We start from the raw sequence: 25,901 nt of genomic DNA, 5'->3' as shown, positions 1-25,901 counted from the left end.
CTCAAGGTAGTTGGTTAAAAATCATTATTAACAATTATTAAACCTCCTTTCCTAAATTCTCTCACTCCTGCACCCTCACGCCCTCAACACATTTGCTGGATTGAAGTGGTAAGTGTAAAATGCTTCTTGACTTTTACAGTTGACTATGGAATGGCTTGTTAAGGTTGCTGGTCAGACTGTCCAGGGCAAGCACACAGAAGTGTCTTCCCCTTGTCTGAGACCCCAGGGCCGTAATGTTCAAGCTCCAGCAGAGGTGGGGAACTGGGTATGCGTGTAACAGATGGGTCTCTCTGAGCAGACTGGGGATCAGAAACCCCTGCCACTCAGCTTCCTTTGTGGATGGGGCAGAATCTGGGTGAGATGGTGGTTCAGTGCATTGTGGGGGAGGTATGTTGGAGGAACGAAGGGGGGTGGGGGTGGGGCTGGAACATTCCTGTGCACAAAAGCTGGCAGGGCTTGTGAGCTCTGCAGGGGAGGGAGCCGGCCCCATAAAGCTCAGTGTGGAGAAGCCTGTCCAACCTCATTAGCTGTCACGGGCAACAATACTGATCTGGCAATAAAGGCGATTCCAAACCTGTTGGTCATTAATCACCCGCCTGACAGTTGCGAATGGAAGTGGAAAAACCTCATCCCCCTCTACCCTTCCCTCCTCCCCTAGCCCAGCTCTGGGGTTTCAAGTTACCTCTTGGTATATATGGGGATCGCTGCTGGGGGCTGGTCTCTTCTCCATTGGCTTTCCAAGGGGCTGGTTTCATCTTGGAGAGGCCACAGGTTGGCCAGCGCCTGGCAGACCTCGAGTCCTGCACACAGACTGGGGAGTGAGGAGGTGAAAGGAGGTGGCCTCAGAGGTCGGCCCTCACGTGACCCCCTGGGATCTAGGGCTGGGTCTTGGCAAGCTTGTGGAGTTGGGGAAGCTTGTCGTCAGCCGTCCAGCCTCGTCTTTCCACACCCTCCCCCTCATTCCCTGGCACTCCCTTTTTTCCCTCCTTCAGCCGCTAAGTGCCAACATATTTCTCTTTATGTTTCTTTTCCTACTCTTCCCACCCCTTACCCTTTGGTCTTGCGCTCAGGAAAACTTTTCGTCTCAATCCATTATGTCCTACTCTGAATGTCAGCCCCATGTCCTTTCCCAGGCACTTGTATTGTCAACCTCATCCCTACCAGTGGCATTTTGTGTGTGGAGAGGTGGTCAGGGGGTGGGTGGGAGGAGAGGCTCCAGTCTGCACAGGAGCCCTGGGAGACAGCTCACAAGAAATAGTGCTTGGTTGCTAGCTCTGCCTCTCCGAGTTTTGCATCTGGAGAGAGGAGGGACAGAGGAGGAAAGGTGAGGTATGTTAGAGAGCCTCCCCAGGCCAGACCAGGGGAGGACGCACTAGCTCCTCAGGTTCCTGGCCTGCTCTTCAATGCTCTTGAGACAGGGTACCTTTAGGAGCAAGGAGGTGTAACTTCTGCATAATTTCAGAAGATTTGAAGGGAGGAAGACTTGGAAGAATTAGCCAGGGATTTATGAAGTGGTAGCCTGAATATATATACTTTACATACTTCTTGGCTCTTATGATTGGTGGGCATTAGAAAGAGTAAATTGAATGCTAACAATCTGGAGGGGGAGACATTGCAACATAAATTTTCAAGGGGTCTAAAATAGTCCTCTAGTTTGCCCAAACTTGCTGAATCCCATGGGTACAGACTGACCTTGGTGCTGCCTGTTCTTTCCATGGCAGAGGACAGAAACATCTGTCCACAGCTGATCCATCAGGCTACTTGGGCAAAGACAAATTTCCATGACAAACTAATAGGAACAAAATGGAAAATAAAGGACAGGCACAATTACAGTTTTTAATGTCTGTTTTCCAATTTCCTTTATATCCTTTTTTCTTTTATTCCTTCTGCTTTCTCCCTAATACTATGATTGTTCTCATCTCTAGATACACATTAGAATCCTTTGGGGAGCTTTTAAAAATAGTGATGCTGAGGCCACATTCACTGATATTCTGATAAAATTGGTCTGGGGTAGGGCCCCCACGTGGAGATGTTTTTAAAGGCTTTCATTCAGATGATTCAAGTCTCAGCTGGGGCTGAAAACTCCTGGTGTAATATCTTGAAACTCCCATGGCCATTCACACCATGGCATCTTTGCTTTCGAGGTTTCCCATGCCTGGAATACCCTCCTCTCTTCTCTCTGCCTATTGACCAACCAACGGGTGGGTACGGCTTGTGCACAGTTCTTGGCAGCACTCCAAAGAGAAGCAAAGGGTGTGGTTTTTAGTGGGGGAAGTAATACACATACACACATAGTTTCTATTTAAAGACTAAATGGTCTGATACAAAAATATAGGTGCTATAGGAGATCAGAGGAGGGAGAAGTCAGTGAGGGCAGGAGTTATCAGGGAAAGTTAATGGAGTAAGGGGGCTGGGGCTGAGCATTGCTGGGTGGGTAGGGCTCGGGTAAGGGGGCTGGAAGAGTAGAGGACTTCAGGTAGAGGGATGGCGTCAGCAAATGAGTAGAGGCTGGAATGATTGGGGCCCATGCTGGGGACAAGGAGAAGGTTTGCTTGAGTAGATAGAAAGTGCAGCCTGAGCCCTTTCTCCTCCTTCAGCCTGTATTCATGGCTGTCGCAGTTCCTATAGCATTACTGGATGTCACTTAGTCATGTGTTGTATCTTGTTTAGTCACTTTCATGTGTGTCTCTAGTTGTCACCATCACATTTGTAAGCTAGTGGAAGGCAGGAGGGACTATACTTTATATAAATTGGGACCTGTCATTTAGTGCAATCCAATCCAAGCCAAGACAATCCAATCCAATCCAATTCAATGCAACATGTATTTATTGAGTACCAGCTGTGTGCCAGTTCTAGGCTTTTGAGATTCAACTAAACAAAGATACTGACACTAGATTCTAGCTTCTGAGCCTAGATTCTAGCAGGGGATACAGACAACAATAAACACTATCAACGATATAGAGATAAACTATACAGTGGTATCTCGGTTTTCGAACATCTTGTTGACTTACATTTTGGTTTATGAACGCTGTAAACCCGGAAGTAAATGCTTCGATTATCGAACACGACTCAGAAGTCGAACATGTCACACGGCTTCCGCTGAGTGCAAGATCGTGAGGCCTAGCTGTTGGCTGTTTGCGAACGTTTCAGAACTAGTGGATTAGGTTTGAAAACTGAGGTACCACTGTATAGTATAGTGAAAGGTGATAGCGCCATGGAAAAAAGAAAAAGAAGAACAGAGTAAGGGGGATTAGGAGTGAAGGTGTGTTGGTGGGTATGCATGTGTTTCTGTCTATGTGTGTATGTAGTTATTAAATGGATGATATTAAATAGAAGGCATTGTTAATTGAGGTACTAAATAGAAGGTCAGATTACGTCTCATTGAGAAGGTGGGATTTGACCAAAGACTTGAAGGGTTTGCCCAAGTGGATATCTGGGAGAAAGTTTTCCAGACAGAGGGGTCAGTAGAGCCAGGCCCCTCAGTTGGAGCATGTCTGACCTGTCTGAGGAATGACAAGGAGGCTGTAGGACTGGAGTTGAGTGACCGGAAGAGATAGTGGTAGGAGAGGAGATGGGAGAGGACACAGGGAGCGGGATCACGTGGGGTCTCAGAAGCCACCCTGTGGACTTTGGCCTCGACTCCCAGTTAGACGGAAGATCTTGCAGGGTTTCAAGCAGATGAGTGACATAATCTGACATATTTTTAAAAAGATCTCTTGGCCTGCTGTGTTGAGTATAAATGATGGGGGCTGGGGGTGGGGTGTAGGCCAGGGCAGAAGCAAGGAGATCTTTCATGAGAGTGATTTTACAGACACAGCCCAACTCATGCCAGTCTGTGAAAAAAGACCTTCAAAATACGCCCATGAGAAGGCTGCATGTTATTCTTATGTGCTCATTAAGCATGTTGTTATAAGATGCACATTAGATTTTTGTCCTGACCAAATAAACCTGACTATCCAGCATATTTACCAGGATTGGCTTCAAGAGACATTTCTCTCCCCTAATCAACACACAAAGATTTGTCATTGTCGGTAAAGAATGTGATGATGTTTGAAGATGGTTTTCCAAGTGTTCCAAACAGTTTAGATCAAGGTAAGGTATTAGAATAAGTATATATCATTTTGAATGGGATGATATTTATTTTGATATCTAAATCTTACTATGTTTGTTAAAAAAATTCTATTATTTTACAACATTTCTTCTGTATGTCCCCTACTGCAGAGCAGAGGCTGGGCACTCAGCACCCAGCACACTCAGTAAGTACTCGTGGGATGGAATTCAGCCGTGGGCATGCTGGTATGTGCTAACTTGCAAGGCAGTATTAAAAATTCCATTTGAATTTTCAAATCCAATTCATTTTAAGAGGGAAATTATTTTTTTCTCAAGAGAAGTGAGAATTGCATAATTAAAAGAGGTTCTTTACCTTCTTCCCCTAAGAAGCCAAGGTGACCACTTTCCTGTTAAGTTGTTTACAAGTCTATTTAAGTGAATGAGCAGTCAGGAGGGTAATCAGTCTGTCACCCAGTAAGAAACATTGTTGAGTGGCTTCTGTGAGTATTACCGTGTTTCCCCGAAAATAAGACCTAGCCGGACCATCAGCTCTAATGTATCTTTTGGAGCAAAAATTAATATGAGACCCGGTCTTATTTTACTTTAAGACACAGTATAATATGATATGATATGATATGATATGATATAATATAATATACAATATCGGGTCTTATGTTAATTTTTGCTCTAAAAGACGCATTAGAGCTGATTGTCCGGCTAGGTCTTATTTTTGGGGAAACACATTAGTCACTAAGAGAGGATACAAAAGAAATAGAAACTACCATCTTTGCCCTCATGTTGTCCCCAACCTGTTGAGGAAAAAAAGTGAACCATGAAAACAATAGGACACTTACAAAGCTGCACACTGGTGGACCATTGAAGGAAAGGAGACGCCTTATTACCTTATGTTTGTGTCTCATTTTAAACTTCTCAATGTACTATAACATCCATTATCTCATTTCACTTGGTCCTCATAATATTCCGTAAAATAAAATCATAGACTGTTACAGGTGAAAAAGACCTTAGAGATTATCCATTTTATCCAATCCCCTCAGTCTATAAGGAGGAAATTGAGGCACGAATGTGTGAAGTGCTTTGCCCTGGGTCACCTGGGAAGCAGAGCTGTGAGAACTGGACCCCCGTCTCTTGGCTCCTAGTCCATATTCTTTCCTACAGAGCGGGGTCACAGGGCCGAGGTCACAGGAGCATTTAGTGAAGGTGGGGGGAGCGTAATTTGGCAGGGGGGAGAAAGAAGAGGCAGCTAGTGAGAAGAGCCCCTAACTGTTAGTCATTTCAAAGAGCAAAGGCTGAGGCAGGGAAGATGTGATGGTTCATAGAAAGGGTTTGGAAGGTTGGGTCACAGCAGGAGTGACCGTAGGCCCAGAGTCACAAGAGGAAACATTAGCTCTTAATTATTATTTCCTGAGGCAGATCCTCCCACACCTAGGGTAGCTGGAGCAGGGCAATCAGGGAGGTTCAGAATGCCTCGCAGAAGGATGGTCAGTGCTGGTGGTAATTACAGGAGGCCTCAATAAGGAGCTGAATTCCCCAGCATGGGCCATATAGGTTCCAACCACTGGGCTGGAACAACGACCCCAGACGTGGGAAGCCCTCAAGAGAACGTCTCTGCTCCTATCTGTGACCAAAACCCTTCAGTCCTCAGGGGGCCTTCCCATGGTAGCAGCCCTAAAACTGAGGCTGCCCTGCTGTGTCCTGCTCTGAAAGGAAGAAAGCAACAGTATCCCTGCTGATAGTTCCGTGGTGTCCCAGCCCTGGTTCACAGGGCCATGGGGGGAGGGGGGAGACAGGGAGGACAGGGAAGATGGAGGGAGCCCTGGACAAATGTCAGGGGACTTCTAGACACTAGGTCCTTGAGTCAGGCCTGCTTCTGTGTGTGGCTTCCTGACAGGACATGTAGAGCAGTGCTTCTCAAACTTGAATTTGTGTACAATGGCCTAAGGATCTTGTTCGGATGCAGATTTAGAGCCAGAGATCTGGGATGGGGCTTGAGAATCTACATTTTGAACAGGCTCCCAGGTCATGGGGATGCTGTTGGTTTTAGGGCCACACTTTGAGAAACAAGGTTTTAAAGGGGGAATTAATGGGAATTCAACTTCCTCAAACCCTCACCTGGATAATGGCCTTCCCAGCTCTTTCTCCCTGAGGCTTCCCATTTTGCAGACCGCTTTGCGTACTCCCTGCCTTTTCTAGGTATCTCGAGCCCCTTCCTCTGAACTGGCCTCTCCTCTGAATACTGGTGGCGCTGACCACCTGTGCTGCTTATTTGGCTCTTAGCATCATCCACTGTCCAGGCTGCTCTTCTCTGTCCACTTGTCATTTCTCCAGCTAGACTGCCGGCTGCCTGGGTTTCACCTCCCTCCCTCTGTCCTGGTGAGGGGAGGCTACAACGGCTAAGTCCTGCCACGTTCCGTGAATACAGACAGACTCCTTGAATTGATCTTCTCTTTTGGAGCCAACATCTCCTTTTCTGTGCCCTTTGTCACCTTGCTCAGTTGGCCCAGAGTATCCTTCCTGAGCCAGTCTCTCTGTCCCTATTGCCTGGGGCTCTATTTCTAGAACAATAAGATGGATTCCGTTCCTCTCCTACAAGAGTGTTGAGTTCCGGAATGGGGGGAACGGTTTTCTCTTGGCAAAGTAGGAACCACCCAGTCAGGCGGGCCAAGGGACCATTGATCTGAATCCAGTGAAAAAGTGGCTTCTCAGGAGCCCTGGATCCAGGCCCACTTCTAGACAACTTCTTCTTTCAACTCTCTTGCATGTGTTGTAACTTCACAAACATGCCAGTTCCTGGCTGCCCCCCGAGAGACAGCCGTGATGGTGGTGGTGGGAGACCACAGCAGGGGTCAGATGCAGTGGCAGGGTGGGGAGGGTGCAGTGCGAGGTTTCACCCTGTCAGAGATGTTTCTGCTGGGGACTGAGGTGATATTACAGGGCTATACAAACAGTCATACGGACTCCCTCTACCCGAGTGAGTGAATATTAAAATGGAGATGCCCGCATGGGGCAAATCCACACACAGACATCTCACCCTTTTCTCCTGCCTTCTCTCTCTCTCTCTCTCTCTCTCTCTCTCTCTCACATACACACACACACACACACACACACACACACACACACACACACAAATACTTAACCAATTAAATCCGTCGAGCGCTATTTGCAGATGATGGTGTGGAATTGTACTGGAGTTGTGTCCAGCCTCATTAAATGTCAGCATTAACAATACGGCACTTGGCAATCAAGGCTGCTCTGTGGCTGTTAGTCATTAATCACCATCTGACAGTCCTGAATTGGAAACGAGGAGCCTGTTCACATGTGCTCTGTGTACCTAGTTACCCTCTTGGTAATCAGTCTCGGAAAAGTTTTCTTTGACTCCCTGCCTGCGAGGGCCTCTGTCCTGGCAAGGGGGCAGAGGGTCATTAGGCTTTGCTCCCCTCTCCTCCTCCTCACTGGGAAAAGGAGTTGAGGTCCTAGAAAAACAGGGGTGAGAGGAGCATATTGTTTTTGGCCTACTCTTTCCTTCTTAGGCCTGCTTTATGAAGCCTTGTTTTTATATTCTGGCCCAATGGCCAGGAAAATTCTTTTTCTCCCTGAAGAAATCGTGAAAGACAGCAGGGAGCTCGGTTCTGTTCCAAAAGCTGGTGGGGTAAGTTTGCAAAGTGTGTCCTTCCCAAGCTGCTCAGGTGTGGACCTCTGTCTGAGAGGTGGGGGGACTTGACTAATTTCAGGGATGGCTTCCAGCAACTTGGGCCTGAATCTCTGTAGGTCTTTTGGTGCCTTTTGCAGACTGGAGAGGGGATCCATTCTCAGCTCCTCTCTACAGCCTTATTCATCATTCGTTTATTCAAGAAATGTCTATTGAGTGCCTGTTGCATACTAGGCACAGACTACACACTGTGGCTACACCAGTGACACAAGTCAAGGTCTCTGCCTCATGTGGTGGCTTTCAGTGGGCGAAATAAGGATCAAACAGAGACTCTGTATCGTGGCAGGTTGCTCTGTGAAGGGAAGTCCTCTTGCTCTGCATTCTTGGTGTGTATGCTGTCTGGATGCCAGCTTCTCCCTGGAGTGTGACCCCAGAGCTGCCTTTCCTGGGAAAATGTTCATGTTTCAGAACTTACCTGACCTGGCTCCTTCCCACGCCTCAATGGTCTCATGTCTCATTCCCTGCAGACCTTGAGTGCTGTCTACCTGGCTGCTGGCTGTTCCCAAACAGGTTTGGTGAACACAGATGTATAAGAGGGTTGTCTTCTCCCTCTACCCCTTTCATAAGGACATTTTAGTGATTTCTTTTTTCAGGACTGTTTTCCTTAACTCCAAGGAATGAGTTGAGTTGGGGAATTTCAGCCACCATGGTGGGTTGGTAGAGGAAGGAGGTCCCTGACTGCCCAATCCCCAGTTGGGTTTCCTGTGCTTGCCTCTAGGATTTGCCACTCTAGCCAGAGTGACTGCCTGTGCCCTCAGTACTGCCCTTCCTGTTCTGTGCGTGGAGAGACTGATGAGAGAAGGGAAGGCTTCTGGAGCAACTGTTCACGGGGCCATTGGTGGAGGTGTATGTACATTCTGTCTTTCCTGATTGCTCTGGCTTTGTCCCTTCTTTGAGTTTTACCCACCACCATCCCCAGGTCTCTTCTCTCACCAAGCTAATGACTTCAGTTCAAAGATGTTGACAAATCTTTAAGCCTTTTAGCTGTTTTCCAATGAAAGGGAACTCAGCAAGCGTTTATTGATGGTCTGCTATGTGCCTGGGCACTGTCATAGGTACATAGGATACACAGAGGAATTAAACACCATTCTTGCCATTCAGGAAATTATGGTCCAGTGGGGGGCAATGAGGGGTCCTCACATAGAGAAGGATTGTAAACAAGACAAAAATAAGGGGCTCAAGGGAGCTACAACTGGGTGGGGTGAAAGTGAGACCAGTGAACTTGTGAGGAGGGGGATAGGCTTTTTAGGAAGAAGGAACAACTCGATGCAGGAGCTTGACATCTAGGAAGTTGTGCTTGGCTCCTGTGAAGGGTTCTGGTAGGGCAGGGTGGAAAGGTCTATGTAGCCATTTTGGGGGCAACTTGAATGCTAGATTAAAGGTTTGGCCTTGATTAGACAATAGGGAGCCAGTGAAGTCCTATGGGTTTCCAAGAGTAAGAAACACACTCTTTCATTTTTCATTAAAAAATTATCTTTGTGCAAGAGAGAGCGCCAAGTATCCCTCAAGCTTCACAGTCCTGGCAAGCGCCTTGTAATTATATATTGATTGGAGTGATCGTTATCTTAAGTTCTTTCTCCATCAGTAGCTCCATGCCACAGCTTCAGGAGCTAGAAAATCTCAAAGCTGTGCCCCAAGGCATCCCTGCAACAATCTGGAGAGGTCCTGTTCAACCATGTCACTTTCCCATCTCCCTCTGGCTGGCGTTGATAAGGTCCTGCCTTGCCGAGGAAGCGGTTGTTGGTGCCTTGGACCGTGGGATGACCGGATGGTCAGGGTTCTCACTCTGCACCCCTGGCTTCCCTTCTCCTCCCAGCCCTTTCCACTTCTGGATCTCCCCTGGCTCGGGCTGAGTTACTGAGTTTTTGTCCTTCCCTGGCAGCACAGCTACAAGGGAAAGGGCCTTCGTGCCAGAGCATGCAGCTGATGTTGAGGCATGGATTTCCTTAGCCCGAGACACTCGTCACTTCACCTGGCTAGGCACTCAGCCTCAGGTCTCAGTGTCAAGGTCATGTTCCCAGAGACGCTCTCCCTGACCTTAGTTCTAAATGAGGCTCCTTTGTTATACCCTTTGTGTATGCACTGTAACACTCTGCTTTGCCTTCATTGCTACTGCACAATTTATAATTCTGTATCGATTCGTTCAGTTTTTTCTCTCCTTATTAGTCTGTAAGTTCCACGAAGGCAGGGACAGTGTGTCTTCTTGCTTAGTACTGCACGCCCAGAGTCTAGCCCTGTGCCGCACGCGTAGTAGAAGTCAGTAGATGGTACGGAATGAACGCACTGATGGCGCTGGATCCATCTCAGGGCCCGATGATCTCTGAGCTGATTGGGCACTTACCCCGGGGCCTGGGGATCGGTAAACTCTCTCTCTCTCTCTCTCTCTTTCTCTCTCTCTCTCTCTCTCTCTCTCTCTCTCTCTCTCTCTCTCGGAATAGGAGACAAGAAAATGAGGAGTGAGGAGCTTGGTGTTTTGGGAACACTCCTCGTGGCCTGTTCCACGAGAGATCCTGGGTGCTGGCCCTGGTTACAGGACCCAGGTTCTCCTTTGATAGAGTCCCCAGACCTCCAAGCCTGGCTTGAAGAAGAAATCTGTGGATGTTCTAAAAAGAAACAGCACGTTCCTGACCCCAGCTGCCTTCTACTGGCCCATTCCTGAAGGATTCTGAGATTGGAAACCCCAAAGAAGTTTTTGGCGCCATTCTCGTCCCTGAAGCACGAATAAGCCATAATCTGCTGGGGAAAAGAGGAAAGCAAAAGAGGAAGAGAAGGATATAGACACTAGAGCAGGGTTGATTTGAGGCAAGATTCAGAGGAGAAAAGTTAGTGTTGGGGATGGATGGGTTAACACCCTAACCTCCTCCTTTCTCCTCATTCAAGGTGCTGTCTGGGCTGAGTGGGCTTGAGGTATAAGTGAGAGCTGAAGGAAGCAGACAAGGCCCTCAAGGCACTAGAGAGGGAGGGGCCTCTTCACCTTAATAGTGTTTCTTAAAGGGGGCTAGAGGGTGTTTGGGATTGTAGGGGATATATTTGGTTGTCTCCATATTGGGGTGGGGGACGGCACTAAAAACAAGTTGTGTCTCGAGACCAAGGAGGGTCCTGCCCAATAAAGAAATGTCTTGGTCCAAACATGCCCCCTCTGAAAAACGCTGAGATAAGAGAAAAATAAGGACTTTGATGCTTTATCTCTTTGGAGCTCTACATACCCCATGGTTTTTGTCCCTAAGCTCCTGAGATCCATGGAGAAAAAGTAGAGAGGCTTATCCCTAACCACTCGGGTGTGTGACATGGCACCCAATAAGAGTTTGGGTTATGGTCCTCTTCCGTCCCCTCTCAGTCCACCCTCTGCACCCCTCAAAGCTGCAAAGCTGTCCAGCAGGCCCTGCTCACGCCAGCCAGGCCTCACCTAGTTGTGACGTTTAACGTTTTCCACATGCAGGGCTGCTCTTGCATCAGAAAATGGGAGAGGAAGGGAGTGACGCAGAGTTAGAGGTAGTTGTGAGCGGAGGTGAAGGGTTGCGTGTGGGGGAACGTCCGAGGGTTGGTGGGAAAGGTTTTTTTGGGGGTGTTGCTATGAGGGGGAAGTGCTGGGGGGAAGTCGATGGCAACACGTTCTAGCCTGTTGGGAGGACGGCTGTTGGCACCAGGAGAAATCCATCCAGCGGAGCCAACCCTCATTAATCATCCGGGCGGCTGAACTGCCAGCTCCTTTCAAGATCTTTCAAGAAGGGTTTTCACCCAAAATAGAGTTGAAAATGTGCTGGGCCCTACTCAGAATCTCATCAGTCTGGGCATTATGGGAAGTGTCAGGCAGGCTGTGACAGACAAGGCCCACTCTGTTCAAGGGGTCCTGACTCCCACAGCCTGTCATATCAAGCGCCTGATCAAATTTGACAGCTTCATTTGTACCTACAGAATAGATAAAAGGGGCTGTTCATTGAAACAAATGGAGGGGAAGGGGTGGGGGAGGGAAGGGAGGTGAGGGGGAGAGGGAGAGAGTGTGTATGTGTGTTGGGGGAGGAATGGCATTGGGGGAGGCACAGAGGGGAGGGTGATGGTTAGGAGCAAGGGGTGCAAAGAAGGATGCTGTCTAAGAACATTTTCTCCTCCAAAACTCCCAGAGAAGGAGTGGGTCAGGGAGGCAGGTGAGCATAAAGAAGGGGATGGGTGTGAAGGTCCCACGTGGCAGTGTCACCATTAGGAGGCTCGGAGTCCTGTGCTGTGCTCCGGGCCCGAAATCTGTAACTGGAGCCAGGAAGGTGGGCCCTGGGAGCAGGAGAGCCCAGGGTGGGTGGCTGTGACCAGGAGAGCTGGGCCACCAGTGTGATGCAGGTTTCAATTCCAAGGCCTGGGCTGAATTTTGCAAAGAGCCTTCCTTCTCGTTGCAGCCCCTTCACTGTGCTTAACTGCCCTATCTGCACTGAGGCTGTCGTCCTCCTTTGATCAGCCTGCTGGGTGCTGCACCGTTGCAGGTGGCCCCAAAGCACTGGCTCCCTTACGTTATACTTCAGGTGCCTTTGAGCTCCCTGCAGGCCAGAGCTGGTTGGTGTGAGCTGGAGGGATGTCCCCACACACCTTGCACGGTCCGGCTTTGGGCTTCCCTCAGACTGTCCCACTGGCCTCAGAGACCTCTCCTTCTTCCTCTGGGGGCTGAGTGAACCACTGAATCCTTCCAGCTCCCAGGGTGTTCTGAACACCTAGCACTTGTTATGGGTCCTCTACATTTGTTAATGATATCTTTTATTTTGCACTATTAGCATGTGTTTGTACTGTTTTCCCTGCTAGATTGTAAGCACTTTGATGCGAAGTCTTATGCATCTTCTATCCTCTGATGGCGTTGAGCACGCATAGCAGGGTCTCAGGAAATGTTTCCACAAGCACATGTGCGGGCATTCAAGACCATCAGGAGGTGAGCCTGGGGTCGGGAGGTTTAAGGTTCCTTCCTGACCTGTGGTCTTTAGACAGGGTCAGAGGTTAGCAAGGCTCCACCTGTCCTGCCCCCAGCCATCTGGAGCCTTTGGGAGACGGAGAGAAAGGCTGCTTCCAGGCTGATGCAGCCCCGGCCAGGTGTAATGGGTGGCCGTGGAGCCCCCACGTGCTCCTTGGGCCAGATGCCCTCGTGTGGGGCGCCCCTGCACGACACTACACGGTGGCTCCGGTGGGAGGAGTATGCCTTTTGGGAATCAGCACGACTTGGTGGGGATCTTGCCTCTACTGCTCACTGGCTTTGTGACCCCGGGGGAAAATGTATTCAATAATAGACTCACTGCAAACACTGCTGCCAGGATTAAATGAATCTTATATGGAAAGTGATTAGCACGGTGCCTGGCACACAGCAAGCACTTAGTAAATGTTAGAGAGAAGGAAAAAGGAAGGCCATGCCTGGTCCCTGTTGCCCTCATCGTTTTCTTTTCAGTTGAGAGCACATGCTGTGGATGGCACTTGTTTGGCAATGACCATTGATCATTATCACTTTGAATCAATCCTTAGCTTTTTGTAAGTTTCATAGATGAAAATACTGCCAGAGTCCAATCCGTCCAAGGTCCCTGCCCTTACGTGAGAAGGGGTTGTTGATCCGCTGTCTCAGTGCTCAAGTAGGTGGTTCTTTGCAGGCCACCTGGTGGTTATGTCAGGACTGCAAGGTACGCAGAAGTCACAAATCTCTTTGAACTTCAGGGTCTCATAGCCCTGAGCAGTCTGTCCTAACTGCGGAGAGGCCAGCCTTGTCTGGCGGGAGCATTCCATCCCCAGAACCACCTGGTTCCTACATTTCAAATGTAAACTTTATCCAGATAAACAGGTCTCAGGGGGTTTGGAAGGAGCTTCTGTTTGGGAAGGCAGAGGAAGCAGGGTGGAGGTGAGCAGGTGTGAGGGACGGGGGCTCTTATCCTGGTTTCTCCCTTGCTCCTGGTGTAGCCCTTGGCAGTTGCTGTGTGCCTTTATTTCACCACAGACTTTCCCCCCTGTGTGCAATGAGCATGGGGAGGGGGCAGGATGAAGCTAGTCAGGCATCCAGACAACACCTGTGGTGGGCCCTCCTCCAGCCCTTCTCTCCTTGGGGCATGAGGGAGAGTCAGCATCCTGCCTTTGCAATGAAGATGGGCCACGTGAATGGTTCTGGCCAGAGGATTATGAGCAGAGGTGACATGCCATTTTTAGCTTGAAATATGTAATTATTCATGTTAGACCCTCCAGCTCTTCCCCTCCTGTAACCACTGAGGATGTTCTTCTTCAGTCAGTGGGCCTGATTCATTACGTTCAACACTGTGATGCTTTCTGATGTGTCACCAACTGAAAAACACAGTTACTTAATCACACACTGACCTAGGTGCCTCTGTGGAGGAAATTTGCAGATGTGATTGAGATCCTTCATCAGTTGAATTTAAGTGGCTCAAGAGGAAGATTATCTGGGGTGGGCCTGACCTAATCAGGTGGGCCCCTTACAAGCATGCTTAGGCCTTCCCTGAGCACAGGAACTCCAAATGGCTCAGGCCGGTGGAGGTAACTTGCTTGTGACATTCCCTTCCTGCCTGCCTGCCCTATAGACTTCTGACTAGCTTAGCTAGCCACCACAATTGCATAAACCGATGTTGGAGATAAACGCCTTACTCTGTTACTGGTTCTGCTTCTCTGGTCAAATCCTGACTGATACAGAGATCCCTATCAATCCACGGTGCAGATGTAGTAGAAGTGAAAAATAAGCCTTTGTCTTGTTAACGCCTGAGATTTTGGCATTAATTCGTTACCACAGCATAATCTAGCCTATACTGACTATTGCAACGGCATAACTTAATTAGCTTACACATCTATCTCCTACTAGGCTGTAAGCTCGTGGAAACAAGGCCAGTGTCTCTCCCATCTTTTTAATCCCCGGAGAAGACCCTAGTACCTACCCTGCAGTGGGCACTCTATAATGCTTACTGAGGGAGTCGAATCCACTGCATCGAGCAGCATCTCAGCTCTTGGAAATGAAGCATAAGGCCAGTGTTTGAATTGCATGGTATCTAGCGTGGTCCCAACCCCTACAGGCACATTGGCCAAAACATTTTGATGGGACATTTCTCCTAATTCTATTCATCTGTAGCATCCAGGCCCATCTAGATACACAGTCTGAAGCTACTTGGCTTAGTGCAAAGGGGTTTGAGAACTGTTAGAATCCTGGCTCCACAGCTCTTTAACTGTAAGATTTTGGGCAATTTATTTTAATCTCTCCAAATTTCAGTTTGCTCATTAAAGGGAACTGGGTTTGTTGTAAGTATAAAATGCCCAGCATATATTAACTGTATTTAACTGTGCCATGGCATACACGAAATGATGCTTCTTTAGGTGCCCTAAGGTGGGCCTGGCCTGTCATTTCTGTATATTTGTTTGTATATATTTGTTCTGTATATATTTCTGTATATTTGTCTATATATTTGTTTCTGTATATATGTGTTCAAAGTTGTCAAAAGTAAGAAGGAAGATCACAGTCACACTATTTCCTTTATGGACTGCATACAAACCCATATAACACACACAGGAACACACACACACTCACACACACACTCGCATGTACACACCCAGGAGAGCAGACAGGACATGGGGAAACGTGCAGTCACATTTTCTTAATTATTGCTCTCATTCTAAAATCTAGCTCTGATTTAAACTCCAGAAGGATCATTTTATTTTATGTTCCAAAGATCTGTGTAGATACCCACTGCCCACTCAGAGCAAACATATCCCCACTGTGGTTTGATTTTTATCTGCTTTTCATTTCTTTCCTCGCCTGTCCCATTTTCCAAAAGCAATTGGCTGTAGGCTATGAAAAATGTGATTCTTTTTGTAGACCTTGGTTTAACTTCACAGGATTCACAAGATTATTTAAAATAATAATGTCTGACTCACTTAAGCCACCACAGTATCTAAAATACCTGAATCACCCTCTACTTAGCATTTCATCAAATTAAAAAATATTTTAATAATTCATTTTGTTGAAGCCAGTTCTCTGGGTAAAAAGTCCCCATTAAATATTCTTCTTGTGTATGCACCACCCACCCTCTATGATTTAGGTAAAATTATGAGGTTCCCTCTTCTGGATCTTCCACACTTGCTGTGTTGATAGGAACTTCAGAATCGTATCTGACTGGGGGCCAATGACTGATACGTGACTACAACTCTGACCACCATAATGCTTCACTCTTTAAACATTTTATAAACTCATAGAATATTCCAGTTAGAAAGAACTTAAAGATTATAGGGCCCAATGACTTCATTTCAGAAATGGAAAAGAGACTCAGAGATTAAGTGACTTGATGAAGGTCACACAGCAATTAAGTTTCAGAAAAAGTCCAGATTTCTTGACTTCCGTTTCAATGTTCTTTCTGCTATATGTACAATGACTGAATTTTCTGGATTTTCTAGGACAGCCCTAATGTTCACCAAAGTACTTGTACCACTGGTTTCCATTTTGAAGTTTATAAAATATGGTCACTTCATTTTTTCTCAGCCAGCAGGTTCAACTTCTTTTAAGAGAAAGTTTTCTTTAAAACTTAAAAGTTTATCTGTGATCCAAATTCATTGACAGCTTTTCCTGTTTTAGGAAATGTTAATAATACTGGTGATATGCCACCACTCTGGGAGAACTTGGAAAGGCATTTCATTTAGAAAGAAGTACAAACCGTTTCCACGCCTGGAATGTTCTGTGGAAGGTGCAAGCTGATTCTGGAGAGGACAGGTGGAAGAAAATTCAGATGTGTTGTTTACAGCATTAGTGAAGCCTATTCCTTGATCTGCTTTAGAAATGGAAATTACAGGCTCAGGGCCTCAAGTTCCAGCCTTCTCACTACTATGGAATGGAGGCCTCATCCATCCTTCCAGTGTAGGAGGAATTGGGGAACCTCCCAACAGATTGGAGCTCCCATGAGAGGGTCCCCAACATAAGCCCCAGGAAGCACCCCCTCTAGCTCCGGAGCAGCTGGACCATCGGAGCTGCACGTTTAGCACCTTATTATATCCTGTCCTGTTCCCCGCTGTCTGCACAGAACGATTCAGCACTTTATTAGATCAGCATAAATGCAGTTATATATAATGCTATCTTGCTCCCTGTCTCATGGTATGTCTTGTTTCCCCCAAGAAAAATGGGCAGGAGTTTTGTCTCTGTCTCATGGCATCCAGCTTTGTGCTGGGCATGCAACAGGAATTCTGTACATTCTGTTTGCTGTGATGACTGACCAGCTGGACGTGTAATCCTCAAACTGGGACTCTATTTCCAAGCTGCCATTTCTCTATTTTGGTCATTAGATACATCATTTGTCAAAAGAGTAACTCTACAAGTGGAAAGAAGTAGTTACCACTCTTGTGGTCCCCTCATCTCTTTTTAAAAGTTGAAATCAACCATTAGGCTCAATCAATTTCCTGCGAAGCCCCTGACCTTGTTCCCAACCCTAGACCATGGGGTTGCTTCTGTTCTCTGTTTTTGCCTGGCCTTGTCCCATCAGTGCCCTTCCTTGCCTCCCCCTCTGCTGGGTGCCTTTCCTGTACTTGGACTCTGTGGCTGACAGGTGGTTTGGGGGGACTGGAGGAGAAAATATGGGCATGCTGAGTGTTACAATAGGGCAGGCTTTGTCCAGGCGCCATGGTGCGTCTCCACTGACCTTGGAACTGAGTGACTGGGGACAACTGAGGGGAGGCAGTTTCCTTCCCTCTCTGGGCTGCAGGTTTTTAATGTCTTCTTTGTTGGTCTGGCCCCTGGAGACTGAACTGAAGGGAGAGACTTTGGGCTGCTCCCTCCCTCCCGGACAAAATGGTGCATGCTTTTCCTGTTTAAACAGGGCGCAGTTGTGAAGTGCCCTGACTTCGCACACACTAAGGCCCGGCAACGGCTGCAATAAATCAATAGGAAAATAGAAGCTGCCAGTTAGACTAAACAAGTGCATTTGCAAAGACGGCTAGCCCTCATTAATCACTCTGACAGTCCTAAAAACACATTTCCCCTTTAATGACTGTATTTGGATAATCAGTGCTTTTTCCTCCTCAGTCAGAGTTTGAGTAACAGACAGCTGGTGTTATTACAGCCATTGGGGAGGGAGTGCTGGGATTAGGGGCAACCGAGATCCCGTCCACTGGAGGTCTCCGCAAACGGAGCTGGCTGCAAAGCTGTTGTTATGCAATAATGAGGGGACGCTTTGTACTGCCATTGATGGCTCCCGGGCAGCCATGTGCAAGTTCCCCCCAAACCTTGACACCCACCTGCATTATGTGAACACAAAAGCCTCATGTTGGGTTTTATGAGCGTTGGCAGATTTCACCAGGTGGGGGAGGCAGGAGTTTTTCTGGCAGTGAGGTAAGAAGATGGGTCGGTGTGATTTGGCTTTGTTTCCTTTAGGTGACTTTGGCTTTCAGGAGAAAGTTTGAAACCCAGTACATTCCTCTTTATAAATGATGTAACACATTAATGCACAGCACATTATGAAAATGGTAATTCAAACCCATAGTGCTCCAAATTAAACCATACATTATCGGATGCACTCAACCATCTATTTTACAAAAAGACAGGATGAATGAAATCAAATCAAACAGAAAACTAGAGTGCAGCTTCCCCTACAGAATGATTAATAGAGTGCAGAGCCAAAGGATTATTGCAAGACGAATGCCACGGTAACCCAGACATACATCAGGAAGGAGTTAGTTCATATATTGAGAGACACATCACAGGAGGCTGGGTAGGGTAGGGCAATTAATACTGCCTAGAGATGGTCAAGGGCCCCACACCTCCCCCTGGGGCTGCAGAGTTTTTAGGAGGTGGGTTTGTGGATGGGGGGATGACTGGGAAGTTAAAAACTTAGCACCATGCAATTCTCTTTGTGTCAAACCTGTATCTGACTGTGAGTCTTTCCCCCCTCTCTCCTCCCTTCCTCCCACTGCTGCCCGCGAGGCCACAGAAATAACCAGGCAAGAGGTGTGAAAATATGACCTAGAGCCAGGAACGTCCAGTGTCTCAAGTTCCAGAGCTCTGTGGCTTCCACCCTTCCTGGTGCCTTGGGAACACAGGCCCCATTTCTGGCGCCTGGGGAAGATTAGGAAGAAGGAGAGGAGGGCTAGGATGAGAAGGAGGTGGAGAAGTAGACCGTGGAGGTAATTCTCAAAGAATAGTTGCTGGATGAATTATGCAAATAAGCTATGGGTGGGGAGTATTATCTCTATTAAAACAACTTGGTTTAGGATTTAGCTACTGAAAGTAACAAATTCCCCACCAGTTAATTAGAACAGCCACATTTGTTAGGAACGTCACCCATTTATGGTGGGAAGAGCTGACATTTCAGGGTGAGAACTGGGGAGCTCCAGACTATTAATCCCTGCCCTTTTGTGTCACAAAGGCAGTTGGGGGCAACCTCCCAGGTCTGCAAAGGCCATTAATGCATTTTCTGGGGGAAACTCAATTGTCTTAAGAGTTTCTAACCTGCATTTTCAAACCTCACTGTAAGCCAAGCAGCTACAGAAAAACTTCTTTTGCTACATGGATAGTTTGCTGTTGGAGATACTGAGTCTCTTCCTTTCTCTGGTTCCCCCAAGAGGAGCCCAGTGTTCTTTAGGTAGACAGGTCTGAAGACCACAAAGTTTAAGAAAGAGAAAAGCTTAAGTCTCCCTGCAGAGGGAGCAATCTACAGCAGCTTTAGAAGGCATTAAAAAAAACAACAACAAAGCGGGTAGGGTAAGAAATAATCAACTGCAAACAAAATAACAGAGACAAAGAAAAATTAAAGCAGGTCACTACATTTCATGTCTTTTAAAGTTTCGAGCCAATTCTCAGGAAGACCCTGGCATGGTCTCAGGGCGACTACTCCCTGAATCAGTCCCCTCCCCTCCAAGATGCCAGCAGCCCTGGCCCCTTTCCCAGGGACAGGCATACGGTCTTAGGGTGGCCAGCACTGACAGTTTCTGCAGAAGCCTGAGGTTGTCTTGACTAGTGAAGGACTTTTGCCCAGAAACAAAGATACAGGGGCAACCTCCCTAAAAATCCCAAACCCCAAACTCCACAAAAACATCTTATGCTGAGGTCTGTCAAGTGCGGATGGGATGACTCCCGGTGAGGGTGAGGCCCCGCGCTGTGATTCTCTAATGGTGTTTGGGGACGGCTGGAACATTGCGGGCAAAGAGGGCATCCTTCCCACCCCTTCCACACGTGACCGCCGGTCTACGGACATGTCAGAAGTACGGCTTGCGGAGCATTCACTAACCAATAAGTCGCATTCCTTAGAAAAAGCAAAGCAAACAAACACAACAGCAACAACTACAGACCCGGAAGCTGCGTGGCGCCGACGCGGGAGTGCAGCCAGGAGGGGGCGAAGAAGGTCTTTATGAAGTACACCCAACAGGTGGCCCCCGCGCATCCGGGGAGCAGGAGGCCGAGCCTAGGCGCCCAGGCGAGTGAGCCCCGAGCATGCAGGCGCCCGGGGTCCCGCAGCGGGAACCTGCACGGCGCCAGCCTCAGCGGGCGCCCCCGGATCGCCGCCCCAGAAAGCCAGTTATCCCCAGGGTGCACGCTGCTCGGGCCTCGCTGCCTCCCGCAGTCACCCATCTCCTTCTCTGGCCTCAGGGACTCCCCGTGCAGTGGGAAGGTGCCCTGGCCCTCGTACCACTATCCCTATAAACGGCACGCCACCTTTGCCTGTCCGAGGATGCAGAAGCCAGTGTCAGTGGTGGGAGCTCAAGGAAACGGACCCAGAATGGCTTCCAGGTCCTAAATAATAGCCGCACCTTCTCAGCAAAACCCAAACAGCTGTTGGCATTGGGGAGCCTCCAAACCTTGCGAAGCACCCATTTCAGCAGGTGCGTTTACCCTTTGGTTTCAGGTGTAATGAAGGCATCGTCAAGAAAGAGGACATCCTTGGCATTTGGAGTGGGAAGCGAGCAAGGTGCGGTCGGGGCTGGTGCCAGTCACTCGGATTTCTACCACAAGGTGGCGTCAGAGGCCCATCCTCTTTGCTCACCCTTAGGACGCTGGGGCTGTGCGGACAGAAGTCTGAGCCATGGGTCCTGGTTCCCTTCTCAGCACCTCGAACCTCGAATCTAGGTCCAGAGGAAAATCCACATTTACACACTCCCTCCACCCTGTCCCCAGGAAATGTCAAGGTCTTTGAAGTGAGTCTGGGAGCTAAATCACCAAGTGGAAAAGAAATAAAGGCGGTTTTACATTATTTGTAATGCTTTGGCAGAAGTTTTGCTTTTTTTCTCCCCCGTTTCTTGAGGAAAGGGTTTACACTCGTCTTTGAACGGAAATCTGAGAAGGAAACCATAAGGTATTTTAAACAAGAATAAAAGGCATCTGCTTAGGTGTCTGGAAGTGGGGCGGTGGGTGAGGCAAGAGAGAAGCACATCACGGTGTGAATATAGCCAAGTATTTCATTTATTAACAAAATATGTCTTACCAAGGGAGAGCTCTATTTATCCCAAACAGGCCCTGCAGCCCCCACGCTGCTGTATAAGACCAGGAAGAGGGACGGTGTGGGGAGAAGACCCAGTGCCCGAGTCTTCAATCCATCACTGAGGGAGCCCATGGAAGCCACGGCCAACTTTGGGGGCTCTTGGGTCAGGCCTGGGAGGCGGCGACGGGGCTGCTGTGATCTGTATGCTTGTTCCCTGACTCCCCAGCCTTTCCCCAATGAGCTACAATGCTGTGCTGCCCGCCGATACTGCCACAGGTCTGCTTTGGAGGGATCACTGACGCCACCCCCCACCGCCGGAGGGACCACTGCCCCAATAAAGGAGAGAAAAACAATGACTATAAAAGCACTTTGCAAAATATAAAGAGCAAAGTTTCACGCCAACAGGGCTTTCTAGGACTTATAATTGAATTAAGATGAGCCCTACAGGCCCCCCACCAGCAGATCACCGGCTGTCTGGGGCCCAGAAGGGACTGGAAGTAGAAAGGCTCTGTCTGAGGCCACTCGGGCCCCTCTCTCAGGGCTTTCGGTGCTCAGAGCAATTAGGTAGGGGAGCGAGGCTCTAATTTTGGGGGCCAGGGCACAGACCAAAGACTCTAGGAAGAGAGGGTCGCAGAGGAGGTATCACAGAGCAGAGTTCCCGGTCAACAGAAAGCAAGACTTCCTGCTACCAAGGCCCCTCATTGCACCCCCCCACAAATGAGATACAAAAAAAAAAAAAATCTCTGTTAACTTGTACAAAGGAAAAAAACAGAACCTCAAATGGAAAAAAAACAAGAGGGAATGAAGGGAAAAGAGGGGAAAAGAGAAGGGGAGAATGTAATTTTAACAGTACAGAAGCATGCAAGAAGCTCCCTAGGAAGGGAGAACAAAACAAAGAACCCCAGAACCCCAACTCTCCCTCTTCCCCTAAAACCAAACGAATCAAAAAAGAAAAAAAAAGCAAACGGAAAAATGTTTAAACTTATATCTAATAAAAAGAAAAAATAATTAAAGAAAGGAAGAGGGGCAGGGAACATGTAGTTATTTGTGATTAATATTATTATTTGGGGGGAACACAGACTTTTTGCATACCATTGACTCGTGTGGGCCGTTAATGCACTTATATTCCCAGCTTGTAAGCTAACATTATAGTAAATAAATACACAGTCCGGTGGGGAGGGTCTGGGTGGGGGAATCCGGCAGGGACAAGCAGTAGTGAAGGTTGCAGCGAGGCCAGGCGCTGGGGAAAGGGAGGATGAGGAGGGGTGAGGAGGTTGGGGAGGTGGGTGGGACGAAGCTGTAGTTACTGGTATCCGAGCGCGGAGGCTGATGCTAGTCTCTGTCCGTACAGCGCATATGGCGAGTAGTAAGGTCCGGCTGTGGGCAGGGACGGCACGGCTAAGCCCCCAGCTGTGGATAAGTGGCTCTTGCCATAGGGGTGGTACCGGCTCAGCCCCAAAGTGTGTGGACTCCGCAACGACAGCGACCCGGGGCTGCCCGGGGCGGTGGGCGGGGGTAGGTGCAGGTGGCAGGAGGCTGCGGCCGCGGCCGCGGCGGCGCTGCCCAGGCCCGAGGCTCCGGGGTAGGCGGCCAGAAGTTTCTCCGCGCCCGGCAGGGCCGTATGAGTCCGTAAGTGGCTGAGCAGCTCCTCCGAGGTGGCGAAGCGCTTGTCGCATGGCCCGCTGGCCGCCACCCAGTTGCAGCTGTGCGGCAGGGGTTCGTTCTGCAGCATGAAGCCGTAAGTGTAGAGCGGGTGGCCAGGGAGCGCGGCCTGGGCGGCGCTGGACGAGAGCGCGGCGGGCTGCAGGGGGTGCCCGGGGTACACCAGTGGGTAGCCGCCAGCCTTCAGGCTGGGCCCTGCTGGGTCGTGTGCACTACAAGTGGAGCAGCTGGAGCCGCCGAGGTGCGAGGCGCTGTGGTAACCTCCCAGGCAGTAGGGGTCGCGGCATAATCCCTGCAGAAAGGAGGGTGGGGAGGCCCCGGTGAGCGGGCTGGAGCTGGGGGGCTTGCCGGGTGGCAGGCCCAGGCCCCCGGACAGCTGGCCTCCCACGAGGCCAGACTTGCTAGGATCCAGGCCAGGCACAAACTGAGAGGGGTAGCCGGCGTAGGCTCCCACGATGGAGCCGTGGTAGCCGATGCTGGAGGGTGGCAGCGGGAATACCGAGTGACCCGGTTTGTAGGGTGACACCGGCGCCACGTGGCCGGCCCCCACCAGCGCCGAGGGCGGCTCCGACTTGCGCCCGGATGTCCCGGCCTCGGCACCCCCGCCGTGCGCGCTAGGCTCCCCACTGCTCCCGCGGCTCACGGCCGCAGCCTCCGGGCTGGGCTTGGGCTCCTGATCTTTCTTGTCCAGCTCCCCGTTGCCACCCCCGCCGCCGTTCTTGCAGTCAGAGTGGTGCGGGGAGCCGCCCCGGGAGCCACCCGGCGAGGAGGACGACGACGACGCGCTGACTGGCACTCCATGCGGGGGAAAGGGCGTGCAGGCGGCGCTGGGGACCCTGAAACCCGCCTTGTCTCCCGGGGACAAGGAGGACGAGGAGGAGGTGGAGGACACCGAGGAGGAGCCGCTGTCTTTACGAGAGTCGCCACCGGAGCCCTTCGAGTAGGGCTTGAAGCTGGACTTGTCCTCAGCCGGGGAGTCCCCCAGCTGCTTGAGCGCCGCAGACGCGGAGGCGGCACCCGCGGCGGAGCGGCCGGGGTCCTTCTCGGCTCCCAGCCCGTTGGCCGCCGCCGCTACTGAGTTGAGCTTGGACGCGGGCGGCGGGTCCGGCTTGCCGATCTGCGAGCAAGTCTGGGCCAGCAGCGCCAATGGGCTTTTCTTGGCGTCCAGCTGTGGGAGACAGTGGCAAAGGGAGGGAGAAGGCGTGAGACTATGCTAGGAGAGGGACGGAGCAAGCGGGTGAGCTGGGTGGGCGCCGAGAGCACCGGCGGTGGCGGCGCGACAGAAGGCCCCGGGCGGAGGAGCTGCGAGCGAGCGCCCGGGCAGGGCAGCTGCGCTTGGAACTGCGCTCGGACCGTCCCTCGCTTCACTGGACGCCCGAGTGCGTCACAAGGCCTGGGGAATGGGGCCGGGGAAGTAAGTCCACCAAGGGCCACCCGCGGGAGAAAGTGATTTCTCCGGAGTGAGGGCTGGGGGAAGGGCCGTGACTCGCCCTCTCAAAATCTCCCCCTTCTCTATGCCCAGGGAAAAACTTATTCCTTCAGTTTGGGTAACTTCGCTTGGGACGGGTTTCTGGGGGTAGCGCCGCGGGGTCGGAGCGGGAAGAAGCGCCTTCGAAAGCCAGGGCGGCCGCCGCCGCTCTCTCAGTAGCCCCTCCCTCCCGGGGAGGCACCCAGGGAAGTGGGAGGAAGAAAGACCTGGGGTCGGGAGTGCCTGGGCGTCGTGCGCTCTAACCGGATGGGACAGAGGCGGGGTAGGACCCGGGCAATCCGGACTTCAAAGAGAACAAACCCGGGTGGTGGGGGGGGGAGGCGGGAGAAGCCCAGGAGAGATCATCTCTGGCCTGGAAACAGGGTGCCGAGGTAAAGGAAAGGACCCAGTGGTGACTCCAAGAGCAAACCCGATCCGGGAGAAAACACCACGGGAGAGCGTGGAACGGGAGCCTTCCATGGAGAAGCCTGGGGGAACTGGGTGGGCTTTGACCCCTCTGCTCTCTGTCTCTCATCACCCAGTCCGCCAGCGAGGCCAGGGCAGAGCTTCGCACTGAGCCCCGGGGCGCAGGGAGTAGGGCCGTGGGCCCAGCGGTGCTGGGAAGAATGGGAAAGGCGCTGGGCGGGCAGCGACCAAGAGACTGACCTCAATGGGGCTGACGGGAGTGGAGGACAGCGGCTGCAGGTACTCCGGGTGCAGGAGGTGGCCGGTGTGAGCGCTCAGCATCTTCAGGACCCTGATAGGGAGCCGATTCGCCTGGCGCAGAGGGTCCGCCGGGGGCAAGAGGGACACCGCCGCCGGCACCGCCGGCCTCTTCCCGCCGCCGCCGCTGCCGCTGCCGCTGCTTTCGGGTGTCCTTGGGTTAGATCCAGCGGGCGAATCGCTCATTTGGAGGAGGCAGCGCCACTGGGGGGGTGGGGAGGGAGGGGGAGCACGGAGGAGACGAGCTCCCGGAGCGGGTGGGCTCGCTCCGCAGCGTGGAGCGCGGTGCAGCAGTCGCCGCGCCTCCACCCCTCCTCCACCGACGCCACCGCGGCCGCCGCTAGAGCCCAGGCGAGCAACACAAAAACCTTCGCCTTCCGCGAGCCGCACGTCAAATAGCCGCGATCGGCAGCCCCACTTCAAAGGGATCGCCGCGCGCGCCCAATCGCAGCTCTCGCCGGGACCCCGGGGCGGGGAGAGCGGCGGGCGGAGGCCGGCGCCGCTGGTGGGAGGGGAGAGCCTTAAAGGGGCCCGTGCGCGCGTCGCCGCCGCCTCGGCCGTCACCGCCCGCTCGGCTCCTCCCCTCCCCCTGGAGCGGGCTGCCCGGGCCCGGGGCTCCTGTGGAGGACGCGACTTCTCCGGGACCCTGGACTCTGCGCCCTACTCTCTCTGGCTTTCCTTTCGCTCGCTCTCCGCTCTCTCTGCACACCACCCGGGGAGGGGCCAGCGTGGGCAGTTACCCGCCCGCCGAGTGTGTCTGGGGTGTGGAGGATTGCGGCGGGGTGAGGGTGGAGGCTAGGAGCGCACTGCGCTGGCTCCGGCACTGCCGAGTCCAGTCCTCTCCCCGAGGTTGCCTGGGGGTGGGCCG

General features: G+C 50.9%; 1 protein-coding gene and 1 long non-coding RNA gene across 3 annotated transcripts in view; one reads left to right on the top strand and one right to left on the bottom strand.

The window, feature by feature from the left end:
• LOC308496387 overlaps positions 1–20,956 on the top strand; it is a 51,202-nt gene extending 30,246 nt beyond the window's left edge. For both annotated transcript variants that reach the window (XR_013993178.1, XR_013993179.1), the window contains exon 5: positions 20,608–20,956. This is a non-coding gene — a long non-coding RNA (uncharacterized lncRNA). The remainder of the gene's footprint in view (positions 1–20,607) is intronic.
• A 188-nt stretch (positions 20,957–21,144) lies between these two features.
• ZNF703 (zinc finger protein 703) lies at positions 21,145–25,659 on the bottom strand. The gene is made up of 2 exons (XM_081045383.1): positions 24,977–25,659; positions 21,145–24,010 (listed from the first exon to the last, which is right to left on the bottom strand). The coding sequence occupies exons 1-2, from the start codon at positions 25,217–25,219 to the stop codon at positions 22,484–22,486; spliced, it is 1,770 nt and encodes a 589-aa protein (XP_080901509.1). The 5' UTR covers positions 25,220–25,659; the 3' UTR covers positions 21,145–22,483.
• Between the last annotated feature and the right edge of the window lie 242 nt (positions 25,660–25,901).

The sequence above is a fragment of the Rhinolophus hipposideros genome (assembly GCF_964194185.1).
Source record: "Rhinolophus hipposideros genome assembly, chromosome: 4".
NCBI classification, from domain to species: Eukaryota; Metazoa; Chordata; class Mammalia; order Chiroptera; family Rhinolophidae; genus Rhinolophus; species Rhinolophus hipposideros.
This window is presented reverse-complemented; position numbering and strand designations above follow the sequence as displayed.

What these genes read in the sequence shown, in the direction of transcription:
- ZNF703 (XM_081045383.1), bottom strand. Translation starts at nt 25,219, where the DNA reads ATGAGCGATTCGCCCGCTGGATCTAACCCAAGGACACCCGAAAGCAGC. An exon ending in CTCCCGTCAGCCCCATTGAG is followed by an intron (nt 24,011 to 24,976) that starts GTCAGTCTCTTG and finishes TGTCTCCCACAG; the next exon opens with CTGGACGCCAAGAAAAGCCC.